Source organism: Triturus cristatus, chromosome 7 (genome assembly GCF_964204655.1).
Source record: "Triturus cristatus chromosome 7, aTriCri1.1, whole genome shotgun sequence".
NCBI classification, from domain to species: domain Eukaryota; kingdom Metazoa; phylum Chordata; class Amphibia; order Caudata; family Salamandridae; genus Triturus; species Triturus cristatus.
The window spans coordinates 212,035,564-212,055,914 of record NC_140590.1 but is presented as its reverse complement, the minus strand read 5'-3'; the positions used below and the strand labels follow the sequence as shown (position 1 = coordinate 212,055,914).

The window sequence follows — 20,351 nt, the reverse complement described above, 5'->3', positions numbered from 1 at the left end:
ATCTGGAAAACCACTTTACAAGGCACTTATAGTAAATTAAATATGCAAATGAGGTGTATGCCAATGTCGCCATGTTTTAGGGAAGGAGCACATGCACTTTAGCACTGATTAGCAGTAGTAAAGTGTCCAGAGTCCTAAGGTCCACAAAAAGATACAGCAATGAGAGGGGGAGGCAAAAGGCAAAAAGTTGAGAAGGCCAACCCTTAGGATGACAGATCCAACAGTAAGGGGTCAATGAAGTTGTTAGAATTTTTCAGAGAAGATCATATTTTTAGGATGTCAGATTCGTCGAAAGTCCTAAAGTTGGACCAGGAGGCATTGTGTTTGGGTGTGAGGGAGGAGTTTTCAAGGCATTCTTCCTGAGATATGGGGGAGTGAGGCAGAGTTGTTTGGATGGATAAAAGCTTCATAGTGTTTTGGAGATCATTGCTGATTTGATTTGTTACCTGGATAGAGCAGGAAGCAAATATGTTGCAGCTGGACAGAGCTGACTTTTGATTGAGAAGGTACTAAATTTCCTATTTCTCTGATTTTTGACAATTTCAAACAATGTTTTGGGGCAGTTTGTGGCCTTGTTGAGTTGTTGTCTGAAGGATGATACTTTGGAATTTCTGATAAGCCTATTATAGATGTTCCTTCATTGTTTCAGTAGATTGAGATTGGTCAAAGTGGGTGAGAATCTCCATGTCCTTTCCACTGATCTCAGTGAGCAACATTCTACCTTTAGGCTGGAATTGTACCATGGGTTGGATTTTTTTGATCTGGACTCTCTTCAGTCGTTTGGGAGCCAGCGTGTCCATGATGTTGACAATGGAGTTGATATAGTGATCAGTGAGGTCATGTGTGTCTGAGATGTTAGTGGATGGAAATAGAATGTTGTTACTGACAGCAGACGGTGTGAGAGGGTTAATATTTCTGGTGTCTCTTAACCAGCATTTGACTTTCACTGGTTCAACTCTTCTGCTCTGATGAGTGGAAGCATACTGCAGCCAACCAGGATGTGAACGCACTTTACTCTAGGTGTGACATTGTTGCAGTTTTAATCCAAGAGAGCCCTAAACGTTTTGAAACCTAGTAAACTATTTCTGACGTTAGTTACGAAATGGCAGTTGGAGGAGCACCAGAGTTTCAAATAATGGTAACTGTATCTAAGTTATTTTAGTTTGCAATACATTATTTCCTCTAACTAAACACGTCAAGATTTTCTGCCTTTTTGCTAAGTTGCATTTCACTTCATGAAATATTCGTAAGAAATTGGTTTATTGTGCTAACAATATCATTGGTTTGAAGGGCTAAAAATGAATCTATTATATAATCTTTTAACCAAAAAAATGACACAAAGAGTTAAAAAGGAAATAATTTATGCATAATTATGTTTACAGTTCATTAGTCAAATTACCAATAATAAGATTACTTAAATATCTCTGATAATAATGAATATATAACTTCAAATATTTGTTATATGGTTATGCATATGAATATTTCTGCTCAGTTAAGGTACCTCAGCTAGTAATGGAAGATACCAAAGCTCTCAGTGTGTAAGGACAATTATGAAATATTGGTCACATCTCAATCAGGTGTATTACGTATGGTATGCTACATCCCAAGTGATGTATGTCTCCTCCATATAACCATACACATTTATTTATTTATTTAGAAAGTTTTATAGAGCGCGAACAAGATCCTTGCGGATATCAGAGAGCTTTACATAACAGCTGGATGTAAGTAGAACAATACAAAATATGCAGGTAAACAATCATATAAAAGCATAGTTGGTGCACATAAAGTAGGAGGATTAAAGCATGGTGCTGTCTATTATAACAGGAAACAAGAGAACTCAGGTCTGAGGAGATAGAGCTCATGTAAATTTAGCCATGAGAAACGCTTTGACTTCTTTTTTGAAAGAGGCGGAGGACATGCCATTCATCAGCCCTTTTCCGTGCTTTGGAGATAACTACTGCTTCTTCCATGAGGAATATGATGCAATGGTAGTCTGTTCAGTTGCATGGTAGTATAGATTTAGTTGGGTTATTGTTCTCCATTGCTATTGTTAGGTCTCTTTGTTATGCATTGAGCTGTTGCATGCTTGAACCAAGTTGAGGTCATGAAGGAATGTTTTGAAGCTATCCATGAAAGGGTAGTTTGTGTCATTCCAATGGATTTTGAATCGCCAAGAAAAATTTGGCAGCTGTGTGATCCATTGTTGGTGAAGCTGACCTCAATGATTTGTTCAATGAATATGTGATTATTGCAAGGAGGGTGGTAGATCATGTATAGTGTACATAATGCGGTGTCAGTGACTGAGATATTGATCCCTAGATATTTGCAGGAGGACAGTGATTGAGTCGGGGTATGTATTATTGAGAGATTAAGGCAGTACCTCCACCGGGATAGCCTGAACGGTCCAGATGAATGTTGTGATGGTTGGGAGGGGCTTGAATGTCCAATATGAGAGATGGTAATTCATTAAGCCATGTTTCTGTGATTAGTAGGAGGTCCAGGTCCAGAGTGAGGATGAGGCCAGCAATATAGGCAGCATGTTTGACTGCCAAATGGAAGTTCAGTAAAGCACATTTTAGGTTAGTTTCAGTTAGTTGTAGGTGAGTGAGATATGGGCACTAGTTTGAGGTTAGATTTATTTATTGGCCTAAAATTGTGATGAAGAACCCTGTGTGGGTAAGTGATAATTGTCTGGATTTGTTTCACAGACAGCTTGTGCTTTATAGGCGTTTGGTTGTAAGAGAAGAGAAGGGAGAGAAAATTGTTGATTGAAAAGCGACTAGCCACTCTGTTGGGTGAAGAGGAGTGGTCTAGATTCGGGTTCACAACTCCACTTAGGTAGAGGCGTCCAAATATTTGCATGGGAGTCAGCTGTTCGTGCTGTAGGCTGTCCGCTGTTTCAAGTCCAGTACTGCTTTTTGTGATAAGCCACCTTCTGCTCCAATTTAGAGGTAATATGAAGTAGGTTCTGAATGCCTGCCCTCATCAGATGTAATTCTGTTTTTAGGTCTTTGAGCCTTGACCAAAGAGGGCGAATGTTGAGTTGATTTGGGGATATATTTGAATGGGGTTGGGGTGTGTGGGGGGGATACTAGAAGTTTGGGGCAGCCATGGGACATGGGGATGGGTTTTTGGTCAATGCCATGTAATGCTGTATGGTTTGGATGATAGGTGGGAGGAGGATTTGTGGACTAGAAGAAGTGCAGTTAATCCTTTTTAAATCCTGTCTGGGATAGCACTTTTATTGAGGACTGTTGTCTTATCTGAGGAGGTGGTGTTATTGTAAATGGTGGAGGTTGTGAACGCCTTCACAATGTTAGATACTAGATCAGGAAAGGTGTTGTTATTGTCCATAAGGTAAGAAAGGAAAAGTGGTTTTCTTATAGATTCAGGTGAGGAGTTGATAGAGAGCTAAAACAATTCTAACAAAAACAGTGGGGCCTTCTCAATGCCAGCACCTAGCCAGATATTACTCCCAAATTCATATCCCTTTTATGTTTTTTAAGGGTGTGTGTGCACACCGAACAGCACCCACTGTCACAATGCTTGTTCCTGCAGGAACTCAATAAAGTAAAATAAAAGCACAGGTGCACCACACTGCGGCAAACAAGTCAATTGGCACAGTTATGAATTCCAACTCCAATCGGATGAGAGTTCCTTGATTCTGTCTTTTTATTCCATATTCATGTAAAATTGGACATTAAAACACAACACAGCCGACGCGTTTCGTCCTAACACTAGGACGTCTTCAGGGCTGTTAAGAATACATAGACATACATGTATAAATATACTTACAACAATTAAGACAGACACTAAGTATCACAAAAGATCATGCAAAGAGATCCCCCCCAAAAAAATTTGGGAAATCAAAGAAAGAGAAATTGTTACCCAGACATAGTATTAGATCTTGGTTCTTAAGTATGTTATTTGATTATATGACAGCAATCCAAAGGCCTACAAGCAGACAGACATTTCTCTCTTCAAATGTATTTATTACTTTAATAAGTGATATATTTCCCAATTACCTAAAAACATGTATATTAGATATTTTATATATTCGATAGTGTCCAACGATCCCTTAAGGGCCACAAGAAGAGATATACTCTTCAATAATGGTATTTCATGTTTCAAACATATCTGGTTACAGTTGTAACAGAGACAAAAAAGAGAAGAAAATGGAAAAAGAAGAGATATGTGCATGTATAGGAAGGAAAACAAAGGAATTATAAAAGAGGATGAATGATACCATGGTTTAGGTCTGGCCATATCAGTGGTTATATTCCCATATAATGACAAGCATATTTGAGAACTATTGTGATTGCGCATCCATACAATTTTAGTCATTATTAAATAGCTGAAAGTATATACGAGTTGAAGGGTTAAATTTGTGTATAGCATATTTCCAATCCCTCCAACATGTATCTTTTGCTCAATCTGAATCTTGATAGAGAACTGTTGATTTGTGATGGGGTCAACATTCTTAGGTGAGGAGGTAATAATTTGTACTATGATGATGTTGCAACTTCGGTTAGGGTCCACACTCTCGAGAGGGGAGGAAGCAGTGTGGATAGTAGTGATGCCATGAGTGGGCGAGTGGGTAGAAGGCAGTTAGATGGGGTAGGGCAAGGAGTTAGATGGGGTGTTGATGGCTTTGAATGGTGGTAGATGGTAGCCATGATAAGGGGCTAGGGATTACATTTTTGCCTATCTAATCTTTAATGTGGAAGAATAGAGAGCCAAACAACTCCAGATTGTAATTAGAGGATTGGATGAGTACAGTGCAGTTATTGTAAATAGTGATGGTGGTTTCAGCACTGTGCACAGATGAGAGGGTGATAGTACATTTGAAGCCGTACACAATCTTCTTGGTGGAAGTGACATTGAGTACAAAGGAAAAGGCTTTCCTCCATTGAGCATGATGGTTGGCAAAAAATATTAGATCGTAGATTAGCAATCCTTTATTGAGGAGAAGTAGGAGTCTAGGAAGTGTGTCACTGTGTTAAATTTCAGCAGTTTGTGTTTGAGATTTTTTAGCACATTATAAATTAGGTGTGGTGGATGGATGATTTTGAATGGGTTGTATCTGGCAGGGAATGATAGGAGTTCTGTGCATTTGTGTATGATAGATCCGTCATGAGGTCACTGGCCAGTGAGGTGCTAGGGTGATAAGGAGGAGATAAAATGTAGAACCCTACGGGAGTGAACTCATTTCAAGATGCCTGCCCCTTTAGAAGAGAACTGAGTGAGGTTCTATTTCAGTTACATTAGAATACTTGGCTGGGTAGTCATTTTTTGTTATCTATGCATAATGTGAGGGCTTGATGTGCTCAGGAAGATCCGTATGGGGAAAGAAAAATGGTGGCCCATAATCCAATCAGCAGAGTCCGGGTTGGGGCATACCACAATGAAACAGCAACAATGACCAACTGACAAATACAGTCACCGCACACACATCATAACATGGGAACTGATCATTGGCCAAGGACTAGCTAATCCTCCTCAGTGCTCTTCTGGCAGTGCTACCGGCAACCCGCTAATGATACATACATATTGGTGTCCAGGCAGGAGGGGCTCGGTAGGAGCTGGAAGACCCACGAGTAACACAATTGCATATACCGTAGGAAAGACCCATGGCAGGAAGCATTGAGATAATCGCGTGAAGCTCAGCACGGTCACTGCTCATGGTATCAGAAGTCGCCATCTGCACAGGGCAAACACGGTAAGGCAGTCTTCTACCCACGATTCGAGGGCAAATAGGCAAAGAGGCGAGGCCGGTGTGGATCACAGGGAGATCAAGAGGAGAGCCCCCGAAGATCCTCTGGGTCTGGGGAGATGACTTGCTGGTGATCGGCTTCAGCAGGGGGATCCACCATCGATCCTAGCAAGTGAATACCTGTTTCTCTAATAATGTTGCTCTGGGCATGTAGCAGGGTTGAGGGAGTGATAGGGGCAAAGTGGTGGACCTAAGTGAAATGAATACGTAGGCTTCTTAGAATGTTCTGAAGTCTCTTCAAAATCCCAAAAATTCAGCATGCATATTTTCTCACCCAATAGCTCTCTAAGGTAAAAGTGTCCCCATCATGAGTTGAGTTTTAAAAAGAAACAGATTTAGATATATAATTTGCAGGGTAACTTTGAACATGATTGCGTGTGGTAAGCAGTGTTTTGAAAATATAACAACGTTTTCTTAAAAGGTTCCAATGTTTCTCATGCATGAGCACATTTTGCTTCTTCCTCAGAGCGTATCTGAACATTTTAACTGGTTCACCCATGTATGTGTACTTGGAACGTTGATGTATATGTTTGGGGATGGTAAAATGCAATTGTCATTCCATTTTTGAAAGTTTCTATCCATTTTGTTACAATACATTTTTTAACATTTCTTTAATATTTCTTTGTTTCTTAAATGTATACTTATTTCCTATTCTATCCACTTTTTGTTGTTTGTTATCCTTTCTTCCTTCGAAATACAGTGCATTCTCTTGAAACCTAGATGCTGGTATTGTTAATCAATTCACAGGTCAGAGGCTGCATCAAGTACTAGAAAGAGAAATTTGAAGATGTTTCTGTTTTGTGTGTAGATCCAGCCTACTTGGTGAGACTATTTGGATGTATGGGCGGCATGGACCAGGATGCGGGCATTTTGAAAAGTCAAACTCAGTACTTTCTTTTAGAGGAGTAAAGGGGTACAGTTGTAGGCATGAGAGTAGACTATGTTAGTAGAATTCTTCTTTAGGGTCACAGTGAATCATGATTAGGGATTTGTTTTACCCAGAGTGAAGATCAGTGAGAATGCTTGTGAAAGGTCGCCGTGGCTTCCTAATTTGTGGTTAAAAGCGGTGGAGTTGTGGATTGAGACTTCAGTTGTGACTCCTTTTATTTTGAAGATGGACTATACTTGGCTGAGCTTAGAGGTGGTATAGGTGAACGTTGAAATTAGGGTTTACATGAAGCAGATGGAATTTAGTAAAAAACACTGAAACATGTTGAGCCCTTCAAAGATTTTACATTTAGGGCAGAGGAGCAGCAAACGATAAAGGTGTAAAAGTAGCAGATGGAAGAGGAGGAATGAACTCTGCTTCCAAGGAGAGTGTGGTGGTTTGTGGATAGTGCTGTAAAACTGTATATCTCAGCACACAAGATGCCATGTTCAGTTTGCATGGCTGATGGAGATGCTCAAATTAAGGCTCATATTTATGTTTCAAATAAGGTTGGAAAGTAGAGAATGTGGAGTGGGTAGTACAATTATTATAGTCTTGGACTTAGACATGCAGATCAAGATGTTTTGGGTGAGAATGGGTACTTTTAGAGTGTAAAGAATTTCTGATGTGCAGATTAAGTGCAATATGTAGAGTGGAGATCCTTTTATTGTGGCAAAGGTGGACATATGAAAAGGAGTAGTGAGAAGAAAGAAGAAGGTGGGAGATTTTTTGTTTCATGGGGGCAGAGGCATTAATGGAAAATGAGTGTTGATTGGAAGTTTTTATTTACAGACAGACATTCAGTAGGGCTACTAGTCAAGGATGAGCCCTTGAACGCTGGAATTGGGTATGAGGGTGGGTAGCCTGAAAAGTTGGACATCCGTTTCAAAATTTTGTGGGCTACAACAATAGGATTCCTAACCTGTGAAAACGTGAATGACTTGGCAGGGGACACATGCTGCTTGTTGTGATGTATTGGAAGGTTGAGCCATTGCATAGCTGTTTGTGACTTGAGAGAGTGGTTAGCCGTGAATGCTTATTTCATAAGTGCCATAGTTATTTAAACTATTTATGACAGAGGATCATTCACCTTATTTCTTGAGATATCAAGAACAAATATACCCAAATACACCCAAATATGCCCACTCCCAATAGGGAATCCCCGCATTGATTTAGAGCAGGGAATGAAGGTGGTTGTTGTATAGCTGGATTAAATAAATATTTTTTAATTCCACAGATTCTCCAAAAGGGACAATCATTTATACTACAGAAACAAATCTAAAGGAAAGAGAAAAGATGCATTTGGAATGTCAGACAAACAGCAGTAATCCAGCAGTGGATCATTACGTCTGGTATAAGAATGAAATTCAGTTACAGAATCAGTCAGAAAAGGATCTCATAATTGATAATGTTATGCCTGATGTTTCTGGACTCTATCGATGCGAGGCTCACAACCGCGCTGGCAAATCCACTTCTGCAAATATCACCGTAGAGATTGAGGGTGAGTATTTTGAAGCATATACATAAACCTGTATACACCCCTTGCATGAGCTCCAGTAGGCCAGAGTAATTGTGGTCTCTCCATAATATTGCACCAGTTCAGCCATGATTTACTGTCCTGTACGAGGTCAGGTAGACTTGAGAGTTTTGAGCATGTGTAAACAGCATGACAAGAACCCTAATGTGTTATGGCAGAGCTGCAGCATCATTGAATGAGGTTTGAAAAGTTTGTGTTGTTGGGAATGGAGATGATATAATGGAATGTGACAATGACTTTTATGGGACAGATGGAATTGATTATGCTGATGGGGTAGTGTTACTTAAGCGGCCCTGCTCAGCCACAGAGTTAGGGGTTAGGGTTATATTGAGTATGTAGAAAGGTCACGATAGGGTTAAAAGTGTATTACGAAATAGAAGCAAGCAGATGATCACGAATGCCATTGGTGCACGGTATAATGTCATGCTACATGAGAAGGGTAAATCAATATGCACTTGATGAAGGGAAGTGGTTGTGTCAATTAGTGGAGGATCTCCAAATTGATTTTCAATCAAAAATAAATAAATGGTTCTCAAAAATCCAAGGGTCGATTTAATTTAAAGCATATTATACATGACGAGATTGCCAGGAAAAGCTATGGGGAGTCTCTTCAAGTTGATGATGCTAAAGAGCCATTGGCAATTTTTCACAGTAGCTCTGGACCCACCCGGGGAAGAAAAACACCTTTAGGTAGTGTCCCGTAAAGTGGGTTATACCCCGAAGAGAAAATCACAAAATGGAGAAAAACCTCCTAAGCAATCTGTACCTCCTGATTAAATATGCAGTGTGGATTGTATAATAACAGCAAGTTACCAAACTCCTCCTGACATCAGGAAGGAAACCAGCACGTGCTCCTGGCAAGGAATTCAAGAAGCTCAAAAAGAAAAATCTGTGCGACAAATTCAAGCACATGGAAGATGAAGGAAAAAAGGGTATACATGCATTGTTCTGCATCAAGTTCTTGGAAATGGCCCCTTGAACAATATGTTGACAGGAACTGACATCACAGGAACTAGTCAGCCTCATTTTGGATTACGAACCTCTGTTAACATTTTATAGGGAAGCCACCATCATGTGTATGACTGGTTATACGACTTGTCCACGCCACCTGTCTGGAATCCATAGCGTTCAGCAGGAAGATTATAGACCAGCCCAAAGGCTCAATGTAGCTTGTGGAACATCCCTCTCAATGACCAAATGCATCAAGACATGTGGGAGACTCCGGTAGCTCGGGCGCTCTGTAATAAACCGAGCTCTGCATCTAAGGAGCTTACTTTTTGAAACAATAGAGCTGGGGACCAAAGTTTGCTCAGAAGCGCTTATGCAGCATGATCAAAGGTCAGGATGCCGAAACCCAAAGCAGTGTGGTCTTCAGGGCCGGCTTTAAAACTGGTGGCTCTTCGTGCAATAACCTTTTTGGGCACCCTCCAATTACTTCCTTCTCCATGGATTCCCTCACTACCACCCTCCAACAGAGCCCTTCATCTCTCCATAGCCCCTATGAGACCTGCATTTCATTTTTATATAGCGCTACATAGTTCACTCATGCTCTGTTCTTTGATCTGCATGGTGCATGTTCTTTGCAGCAGGCACATTAACCATCTGCGCCACGGTAGGATGAGTCAAAACTGCCACTGGACAAAAATTTATCTCCAGCAGGAAATTAATCCCCATCTTGACATTTTTATTGCTGCCTGAAAACTACTGACTACACAAAAATCAATGCAGGAAGTGCTTTTAAGCCATTTGTTCCACCAGGTCAATGCTAGGCGCAGCTGCACCGGTCGCACCGCCCTAAAGCACTCCATGGTGGTCTTGATTCCACCTCATGCCTCTTTAATTCACTACCAGATTCTCCCTGCCTCTTTGTCTCCGCAGCATTTTCCTCCTCCACCCCCTCCCTTTCAATGTGCTTGGTGTGAGATCTCACATTTGCAAGAGTTTGAGCTATTACCGATATAAATGGAAATGACTTTTATTTAAATGTTGGTTTTCAAAACACATAAATAAGTCATTGTCATTTACAATGCCAATAGCTTAAACTCTCGCAAATGCGAGACCTATTGCATTGCCAATGCTTGTTTTCTTCTGAGGTTGACAGTACAAGCACAAATGACTCAGTTAATTACTTGCTATCAGTGTTTACAGACGGGACAGTACTAGGCTTGGTTAAGTAAGATGTTGCTGCCTCTCTGCCCTGTTAGTAGATCAATATTTAGGGATTATAGATGCCGCCTAAACCGATGATAGTGATACCCTATCTGGCCAGCCACATAGTGAACTCTTTATAGCTATTTTTGTTTGGAGGGATTTGCAACTTTATATGAATACTGTATAGATAGCTACTCGGGGAAAGATTCTGGTCACTGTCAACCATCCAGTAAGCAGGAAAAGAAAATACTAAGTAGCCAGAAGTGCTGAAAATAACTGCACCACATATTCCACAGGGGTTATTTTTAATATAATACGTAGTTTACTGCAAATATAAAATAGTATTCTTAGCCTATATGAACTGAACTTATACTTTTACCATTATTTACAAGCATATCTCTTGGCTTTGCCCATACTTGATAATAATTCCAGACTGAGGGGAAAGTGCTAGTCTTGTAAGTGTTAGTGCTTCGAGCTTTCAGCCTAGCTTGACATGCTGCAGTGAGTCACCGACAATGGTTACGTGCCGCTCCCTTTCCTTCTCCAAGTACTACCCTCTTTTGCAGTGAAAGGTGTGCAACCGTGATCAGTATACAAAATTTACAGTTTGCATTAAGACCTTACGTTTGTTTATTCATTCAGAGTGTAGGGTACTTAAAGGTTTTCAGCACTTTCTAATAACAACTGTAGAGTTCACTTAGAATTCATGTTGTACACTGATCTCCTGGTATCAACCGTGATGCTGTTTATTAGGGGGTAAGGGTTTCACAGTTTCACAGTTTGCATTAGGACCTTAAGTTTGTTTATTCATTCGGAGTGTAGTGTACTTCAAGGTTTTCAGCACTTTCTAATAACAATTGTACAATAGAGTTCATTTAGAATTCATGTTGTACCCTGATCTTCTGGTATCAACCGTGATGCAGTTAATTAGGGGGCAAGGGTTTCTGACGAGAAAGTCTCTAAATTCTGGACATTGCAATGAGATTCACCGAATATCTATCTTCCTAAAAATGTTAGTTTTTGCTCTGTGGGGTCTTACTGTAAATAGCACCAATAAGGCCATATTGTTGGTTAAAGAGCTGAGGGAAAATGGGCAGTACCAGTTCTTTCACAGTTTAATGTGTATGTCCCTCCAATGTTTGGTATTTTCAAATGCATCAGCCATGCTCAAATTCTGTACGGACCATCGCAGGTTGCTAGTGGAGGCAAAAAGGACATGTCAGATTGAACCTATGCTGCCCACGATGACCCAGGTTATCTAGGACTTTGAAACTGGTTTTATATGTCTGGATTTAGATGTTCTTTGGACTAGGTGCTCTTATAACTAAGAAAACATTCAGTGTTCTTGGTTGTTGATCTAGAAACTAAAGAAAATGCAAAGGGACAGGTAATCTCAAGAAATAATATCACTATTTGACAGGGTGAACTCTTGAAGTCACTAAATTATCCTAAACTCAACCCCCTGGTAGCTATGATGCAGAACAGACAGGCTTGACTTCGGGAAATGTATCAAGTATTTATGCAGTCTCATAATGACAGTAAAATCAAAATACCAGGTCATAAAATCCCATACCGAATTCAATACATGGAGTATAAACTTTATTAAACAAAATGATACCAAAACAATAAAAATCTAAAGAAGGGAACTGAAGATGTGAATTTTAAAGTTTTAAGTACAAATAGGGCCAGACAGCACTAGAGGCCATAGAGGTGGTAGACCAGGACCTAGGCACAAGTTAATGACAAACTTGATAGAGCTTTAGTCAGCTATACGAAGTAGATTGGTTCCGATAAAAGTTTAGAAGTCAAAAGACTTGAAAAAGATTCAGCTTCATAAAGGAACTTTGGGGTCCATTAGGACGTCCAACCCGCCACCCTAGCTGTGCTGAGACCGCCAGCCAGTGGTGCGACGGTCCCGCATCACCAATTAGGATGCGACCGCCACCTTGGCCGTCGCATCCCGCATGTACAACATTGTGGCGGGCGGTGCTGTGAGCAGCACCCGCCACAATGTTGTAAATGCATGTTGTGCATTGGCATGCACAATGTGACAGGCACCGCGCGGTGCCTGTCCCCTTGTGTATGCCAATGTAGGAGGGTACCATGGGTACCGCCCAACCCCCTCCACCTCCCTGGGGGCCCACAATCGGTCCCCAAAGCGATTACCGCATGCCTTTCCGTGGCAGAGTCTCCGCCATGGAAAGGTATGAAACCACCAACACCCTAATATGGATGGCGGTGCCTGCAAGGCACTGCCTCCATATTGTGGGCCTTTTCTGCCCGGTAGGCAATCGTGACAATTGCCTACCGGCGGAAAAGCGGCGGGTGGTCTTTCCGTCTGCCGCGGTAACCACCGCCATGCTAATGTGGCGGGGGGTAACAGGCCGTCCAGCGGGGTGTTTTGGTGGGCAGATCGCCACCGCCGGTCATGCTAATGACCCCTTTGTTTCAAGTGTTGAAATGCAAAATGGAACTTATTCCATTTTTGTGGATAAAACTCCTCCCCACATGTAAAGTTGCTGAAACTGTAGCTGCCCCCATGGAATCAAAGGCTAGATACCTAAAGCAGATTGACCCCTCTGACATTCTGGAGCACTGGAGATTTCTGGCTGACAAGCACAACGCAGAATGGGAACTCGTCATTTTTTCAGAGGTGCGGTATCTGAGAGGGACATATCTGAAATTCAGTCTAATGCTGCGAGACTGCAGGCCAGAACTTTTCCGGGTGCGTCCCACTAAAGATCAGTAGGAAATGTTTTCAAAAGCTTTCAGATTTTCTTTTGATGCCCAACCAACCATAGGAGTACAGTTCTAAGGCTCCCAAGGTCTCCAAGAATGTCAAGCAGAGGGCAGCAGCATAATCCAGTTCCGGTCACTGGTCAGCTGGGCACTTAAGGAATTCAGAGAAAAGGCTTCCTGCAGCGAATTGTCTCTATAGCCATAGGCAATTGATCCTTGGAGTTAAATTCGTTATCCTGGGTGCAAAAGGCAGCAGATCAAGTCCTTCAGGCTCCCTGCAGGTCACAGATCACAGGTCTCGTCCTCTTCTAGTCTACTGCAGTTTTAGAAAGTGTTGTGAGAATGGTGCCTTGGGGTGCCCAATTTATGGTGGGGACCAGTTGGTTGATTGGGCTGACTTCGGGCTATTCCATAAACAGTAAGGAAGTTCCCAGGGGCAACCACACCTACTAATGCAGAAGTTCCTCTTTTCCCTACTTCCAACAATCCCACAGTGCACCTCATTCCCAAAGTCCTAAATGGGTAAACCCTTCTCTGTTTGTGCAAACCCCATTAGCCTACCTTGAGGACTGGCCAAGGTAATGAGTATTTCCCTCCTATATGATCATTCACAACTGGTTCTAAGGGTAGCTTCCTTCCTCTCTGGGTTGTTGATAATCTTACAACATGCACAAAAGACTGTTTCAAGATCTTCCCTTAACTTTAAATGTGTAAGTGCAGAGTCCACCGTTTCTGCAAGAGTAAGAAAACACCCCACTCTAACACCCAGGCCAATGTCTCTTCTTTGGTAGCAGTTTTCACACATCAGCCACACACCATTCAGGCTATATGATGGCTCAACAGTTGCATGAGAGCTAATGCACATTAGCATTACCCCTGAGCAGCTTCAGAATGGGTGAAGGTAACTTTCTAAATGTTAAATATCCAATATGTTTAAAAGATTTAGACTTCACATGCCATTTCTAATGTTACACTGTCAAATATTATGCACTCTACCTTGTGGGCAGCAAAGTGTGCTTAGGGGTGACCTATTTGATATTCAAAATCAAGTTTTCCTTCCTGTCAGTAGTATGATTTTGACAGGCCTCTGCTGCAGGTGTCAAGCTTCTGCTGTCAGGCTACACAGGGGAGGCCTGAAGCCATGTTTTCACAGCCACTGTAGCGGTTGGAATGATAGGTGGTGCAGTTCACAAGTGACATTTGACTTTCCATGCTAGTTATGTATTTCTACTTCTTATACTCTGGCCTTGTGGGAAAGTTAATTGTGCTGATCCGGTATAAGCCAATTTTGGAGGAGCATAGACTGTTGACTTCACTTTAGCGGTAAGTGCACAAAGTCTGAATGCCAGCAAAACCGGGCAACATTTTGGGGGAAACAATGCAAAAAGATGGTCATTTTTTACACTTCCCTTCCCTTCAGAAACTGAAACCGTCTTTTGAAAATGGTATTGTGTAAGCGCTTGTATGCTGACCATAGCCATATGTATGCTTCATGACCCCTAAAAGATGATTTATGAGACACAGGACTGTGGCTGTGTTGCTGCTCTTGCTACCCCTCTTGAGTATTCATTCCTTAATCAATTATCAAGGTTTAAAATGTAGTGGTGGAACCTCCCTTGGACGACGGGCGGTATTTAAAGACCAGTGGCAGCCGCCACATACAAAAAGAGGAGGAGAGGGGGCGCGAAGGGGAGGGAGCGTGGTAGTGTGGGAGTGGGTGGGGACAAGGGAGTGATTACAATAATAAAAACCAAAAATAAAAAGTTAAGCTTACCTGCTGCTTGCCGCCTCCTGTGCCTGCCTCGGTGATGTGACTTCCTGTCCGAGCAGACACACTGTGACTATGTCACAGACTCCCTGTCCAATCCCCGCGCTACCAAGCAGCACGGGAATTGGCCTGAGCAGGCTGAAAAGACGCTCCGCTAAGATCAGGGAGTCAATGGGGTTTCTCTAACCCGGCTGTTCAATACAGTTGTTAGAGAAACCAAAGTGCGCATGTGTGTTTTTTTTCGGCCAAACACACATGAGCACGGCCCCTCCCGTGCCTCGGACCTACCCCTCCCTGTACATGCTGGCTGAGCCAGTGGCTTAAAAATAAAACAATATTGAAATATCGTTTTAATTGTTTGCTGCTGGCTCTGAGGCAGTGGGGTGACGCTCCTCCACCATTGCGGAGGGACCACCCCTGTTAAAGACAAGACATTTGGATATTCTCCCTGAATGGCACAGATGATTATTAACTGGTGGTCAGTCCATGTGCACATTGGCTTTCACACCCGTAGGAAATGCACCGGACGCCTAGTGGTAGCTTGACTTCACAAGTGTCCTTGTATATTTGCCTGGAAATGACATAAACACACACCGGTCTGGGAATGGCGGTTCCTTCACATCAAAGTTATCATGCACTCCTTCTCAGCAAAGAGAATAGTGGCTCTTGGTCTCCCATAGTTCCTCCCACCACAAGCCTGCCCAAAGCCTCTAAAACCATTGAAGAGGCTGCAAGTGACAGCAGGAGGAATATCCAAGGCAAGCCTCTGCCCTGCTCAGATGGAAGATGGGCATGGAGCAGATTGGATTCCAGCTCTGTGTTCATGGTTGCATCTGCAACAGGTAGATACCTGAGCTGGAGCCTCTTCCCCCTGATTATGTAGGACAATCATTTAGGACACAGCCAAAAGCCCTGCATTCTCTCTGGCAACACCCAGATATCTGTGCATAAAGATTACTTCTTGCCCATATTCGCTTAGGTTGACTGCATCTGGAACCCTTACTATGGATAGGAAAGCCTGACAACGTCACCAGATCCTCCTTCATCCCCAGTGGACCCAGTGCCATTCATAAAGTTGTTGCCTTATAGATTCATGAACTACCAAAAGGTTACTGCATCTTCTTTAACAACATGATCCCCTATACTCCTTGGATGGATCTATACTCGCTCCACCTGTTTCCAGGACCAAAGTTCCAGGCCTCCTCCTGCAGTTCTATTCCCCACCCTGGAACTATTGTTGGTTTAATGCGCTTCAAATCCTACGTAAGCACTGTAAATATCTCATCTATCCTTTGGGAACTTTGTGTAAACTTGTTACCATTCCTGCACTCTCCCAACGTTCTCTGGCATGTCCCATCCCCTTAATCGGAGTTCTGCTTTGTAAAACAACACTCAGAAGCCTCCCCTTAACCCCGACACTAATAAATGTACACTTAAAACCTGCAGCCTCCATCACTTGTCTTCAGCACATGGGTTTGAGGAAATCAGTCCGCCGTATTATGTGCTATATTCATGTGTAAAGCTAATTTTCGCATCCTTCATCCTATCTTCTCCTGCGAATCGGCTGCATTTTCGAGGTGTCTCTTGTCTCCATTTTCAGGGTCACCTTCGCCCTTCAAGAGCTTTGCTACCCTCGGCGTCACAGTCGCGTTGCTGCTGCTGCTCCTGCTTGCACTGTTCCTCTTCTTCTGGACGAGGTAAAGTACAACATGAGTTGGGAATAGTAAGTATATGGATGTTTTCACAAAACCTAACCAGGAACGCCAGCAGTCTTTTTTGTATGATTCCCACTGTTGTTGTTACTCTGGGTAGCCGTACCTCACCGCATTCTTTTCCCTAAAACATGTACAAGTTCCTATTTTGATTGAGATTGTTTTGGGGGGGGTGATTTGACATTGAGTGCCCATAAACTGCAGGAGTTGCGAAAAATGAAAAACGCCATTTGGTTTAAAGTGAACATTTTTCCAACCTTCAGTGTATCCAAAACCTTGTACATGGGATCAAGAGCAGCTGGTCGCAGGCACTGTGCACCAGGCATCGGTGTTGAAATGCTCAGTGAAGATTGTATTGTGGTCTGGATACTACATCTGTCCTTACATAAGCCCCTGGACCCACCTGCAGGCGCAAACGCTTAACATAGGATAGGTCCATTGTCACTTTTCAGGGTGCTCTAGTTTTACACATTGATAAACCAACAGTTTTAAAGAACCTAGGGTCAGATGTACGACCATTTCATTTAGTGCCTCGCAATTTGACCTATTGCGAGTCGCAAATTGCAAGGCGCTAAATGAAATGTACAACAGTGTTTACACTGTTTTGCGATTCCCAATGGGGTCGCAAATTGCGAGGTTCATTATTATTAATCAACCTTTCGTACTTTGTGAGCCCATTGTGGATACTAGCCTTCCCAGTGATGGTGGCCCGCTGGGTTCAGCAGTCCACTTAAAGGAAAACGGGATGCATTTAAAAAAAAAAAAAAAAACTTTTTCGTTTAATTTTTTAGGGGCAGGCAGTGATCCCTAGGACCACTGCCTGTCCTTAAAAAATTATTTTGCATGCATTTGCACAGGGAAAGTGGTCCACTGGGGACACCTTCCCATTTAAGAATGCATTACCACCCACTTCTAAGTAGTAGGTGGTAATTGCGAGTGTTAGTACATGGGTTTGAGACTCGCTATTTGGAAGGTGCATCCCCTTCCAAATAGCGAGTTGCAAAGCCTATTTACCGAGTCGCAAAAAAATTTTGACTCACTAAATAGGCTATGTACTTGGTCCAGTAGGTTTTTGCATGCGCAAACGTGTTTGCACATGCAAAAATGGGTTGTACATCTGGCCCCTACTTCTTTATAATCTTAGCCGGCGAAAATGTTGCTAGAATGTTTTTTTTCCAGTTGGGATATTGCTATATTGCAGTCACCATTTTCAAACCTGTTGGCTGGCATCTGCTGCTTGCCTGAGGCCTATGCACTGAAGCCTTTCCATCAACGTGAAGAGGCTTGAAAGATTTGAATTGTCCACTGACAATAGTCTTGTCCCATGAGAATTGCTTTCCAGATCTCCAACTCCTATCCTTTTTCACAAATATCGAACAAAGTCACTGCTTCCACCCAATGCCACCTTGTTCTCTCTTATGCTTGTTCTCTCTTATGCGGTAGTGCATTCATGACAGGGGCCTTCAAATTCCTGGAACTTCAAATGGCTGCACCTACAATGGTGCATCGAGCCTTATTTTGGAGCACCTCATCCTCAAAGGGGAATGACTCCAATTAATATATTTGAAGCCAGAGTGTCCATTAATTTATGAATGTTTATTCTTTCTTGGGGTTCAGAGGTTCAAGGAAAATGTATCGAACTAGTTTTGAAAATTCTGGAACACCAAAAAGATTAAATGTATCATCTAGCTTGATTGGCATTAAATAGGGTACACATCTACGCTGATGTAATCTGTATTCAAACCAGAAATGAGAAAAGCACAATAAGGTGTGGATAACTAAGAAGATTCATTGACGTTTCTATTCAAGCGTAAATTGATATAGCGTCGTTAATCCATGGAGATCATTTTCAGAATTTTACTAACCACCCTAATGGTAAGTGAACAATAGCACACTTTAAGGCCATGCAATGATTGGATACTTTAAGGAAAATGTCTTGTTTTTAGAGAAACGCCCTCACTGTCAATTTATGGCATTCTTCATCATCGGACTTTTCATCATGACATTGCTTCTGCCGGGTTGGGTTCGACCACACTAGAGGGACCGTTTAGTGTGTTTTCTTTTTTCTTCATGATCTAGAGCGATTATTTTCAGGATAAAATGGTCTTGGAAAATCCTTAATAATTTTTTGGGCCCTCATTTTCTCTTGATATTATTAAAAATAGTACAGTACAATTGGACGGAAAGGGAAACTATTACCCCACCATTTTATTTAAACCAATTGTGGTATTTTTAATATTTTAAAACGCCATATTTGAATTTTGTGTAATTTTGCATAATTGCTCCAAAATATCTCGTAATTATGCAAAAGGAAATTAAGCAAATGTTACATAGGCATAGTATATCCATAATACTCATTGTATTAGAAACAGGAGAGAAGAGCTAATGATACAAAACCTTCCATCTACATTAGGCACACTTTTTTCTGTATTGACTGTATATGAAGGAAAACTAAGGCACTAGGATAAAAAACAATTCTGTAAATGGACATTTTATTTAATTTGAAAAAATGAGATTATTTTTGGGGTAAATTGTGGAAAGGACTAATTACTTAATGGTGGTAGCAAATGGTATGGTGATATCTCTACAGAAAAAGCTACATTGTTCTTAATACAGCGGTCTAGAAATAGTGTCTATAGTTTGCCTCTTGTTGATTTGTAATATTGAATATTCTCAAATCCAGTCAGCAACAGTACCTAGATAGCCCGTGGGATGACACTAATAAATACAACTAAATCCATCCTAAGGAGGAGCTGTATGTTACAGTTCTTGATCTTCTGATTCCTTTTTCTCTCTGCATGATCTATCAATGATGTGTCTTCTTCTTTGTCACTTACAGACGGAACAAGGAAAAACAAACTGATCAAAGCCATTCCAGTGTGAGTTTGTGTCCTACTAATGATAAACATTAACAGCTTCTCTCTAGCATTGCAGTGATTCCTCAATATAGGAAAATCCTTTGATTTGTCACTTCATGTTTTACAAAGTTGTACACTGTTATGTGCCTTTTGAAAATGTTTGTATTATTTTAGTAAATTATCAATTTAGCAGATTCATAAAACAAACACGATATCTTGTAATTGAAATAAGAGCAGCATTTAGTTATTATAATTGTTAGTTACTTCACTGAAGCTACCTCTCTGCATCTATCTACTAGTCCCATTTTATATGTTGTTTGTAATGGAACCTCCAAAGATAATATCTGGTTACCTCTATCAGTAGTGCAGCCCATCATATATTCCTGGACAAAGGTCAAAGGTCCATCTGCATACTACACTCTCATGAGGACACTACTATTGTTTCACCTTCAGCTGTAGTATGCAATTGTGAAGGATGGAGAAATGTGAGGTGTGTGATACTGCCTCTGTTGGGTAATGGTAGTGTATGCATTTGTTCCACTTCCTTCACCCTGTTAAACTATCTCAGCTCCCTCTTCGTCCTTTGGACTTAGGTGAGGTGGGCATTATCACATGTGTACTGACTATTTGAAATTATCATTTTATACTTATTAATTTCTCTTTTTAATCAGACAGACCCACAACAGCATTCTGTTGTCTGTTTGTGCTCATTATTCAGATTATGAGTTCATTCGAAGATAATATTGTGGTAGCACTGAGGGAAATGTGGTCTTTTGCAAACACCATCACTCTTTCAGTTCTACCTCCTCGTACCTCAATGGTATCTTTTTTGATGCTACAGTATCTTTACTCTAAGTATCTTTATATTGTTCATGTGACATTTAA

At 41.5% G+C, this 20,351-nt stretch overlaps 1 protein-coding gene across 11 annotated transcripts in view; it reads left to right on the top strand.

Moving 5' to 3' along the window:
• Positions 1-20,351, top strand: part of LOC146809242 (B-cell receptor CD22-like) — a 481,112-nt gene that overhangs the window by 383,886 nt on the left and 76,875 nt on the right. For all 11 annotated transcript variants that reach the window (XM_085616059.1, XM_085616063.1, XM_085616056.1 and 8 more), the window contains 3 exons: positions 7,939-8,202; positions 16,497-16,593; positions 19,448-19,487. In XM_085616059.1, the coding sequence (XP_085472185.1) occupies positions 7,939-8,202; positions 16,497-16,593; positions 19,448-19,487 (401 nt within the window). The remainder of the gene's footprint in view (positions 1-7,938; positions 8,203-16,496; positions 16,594-19,447; positions 19,488-20,351) is intronic.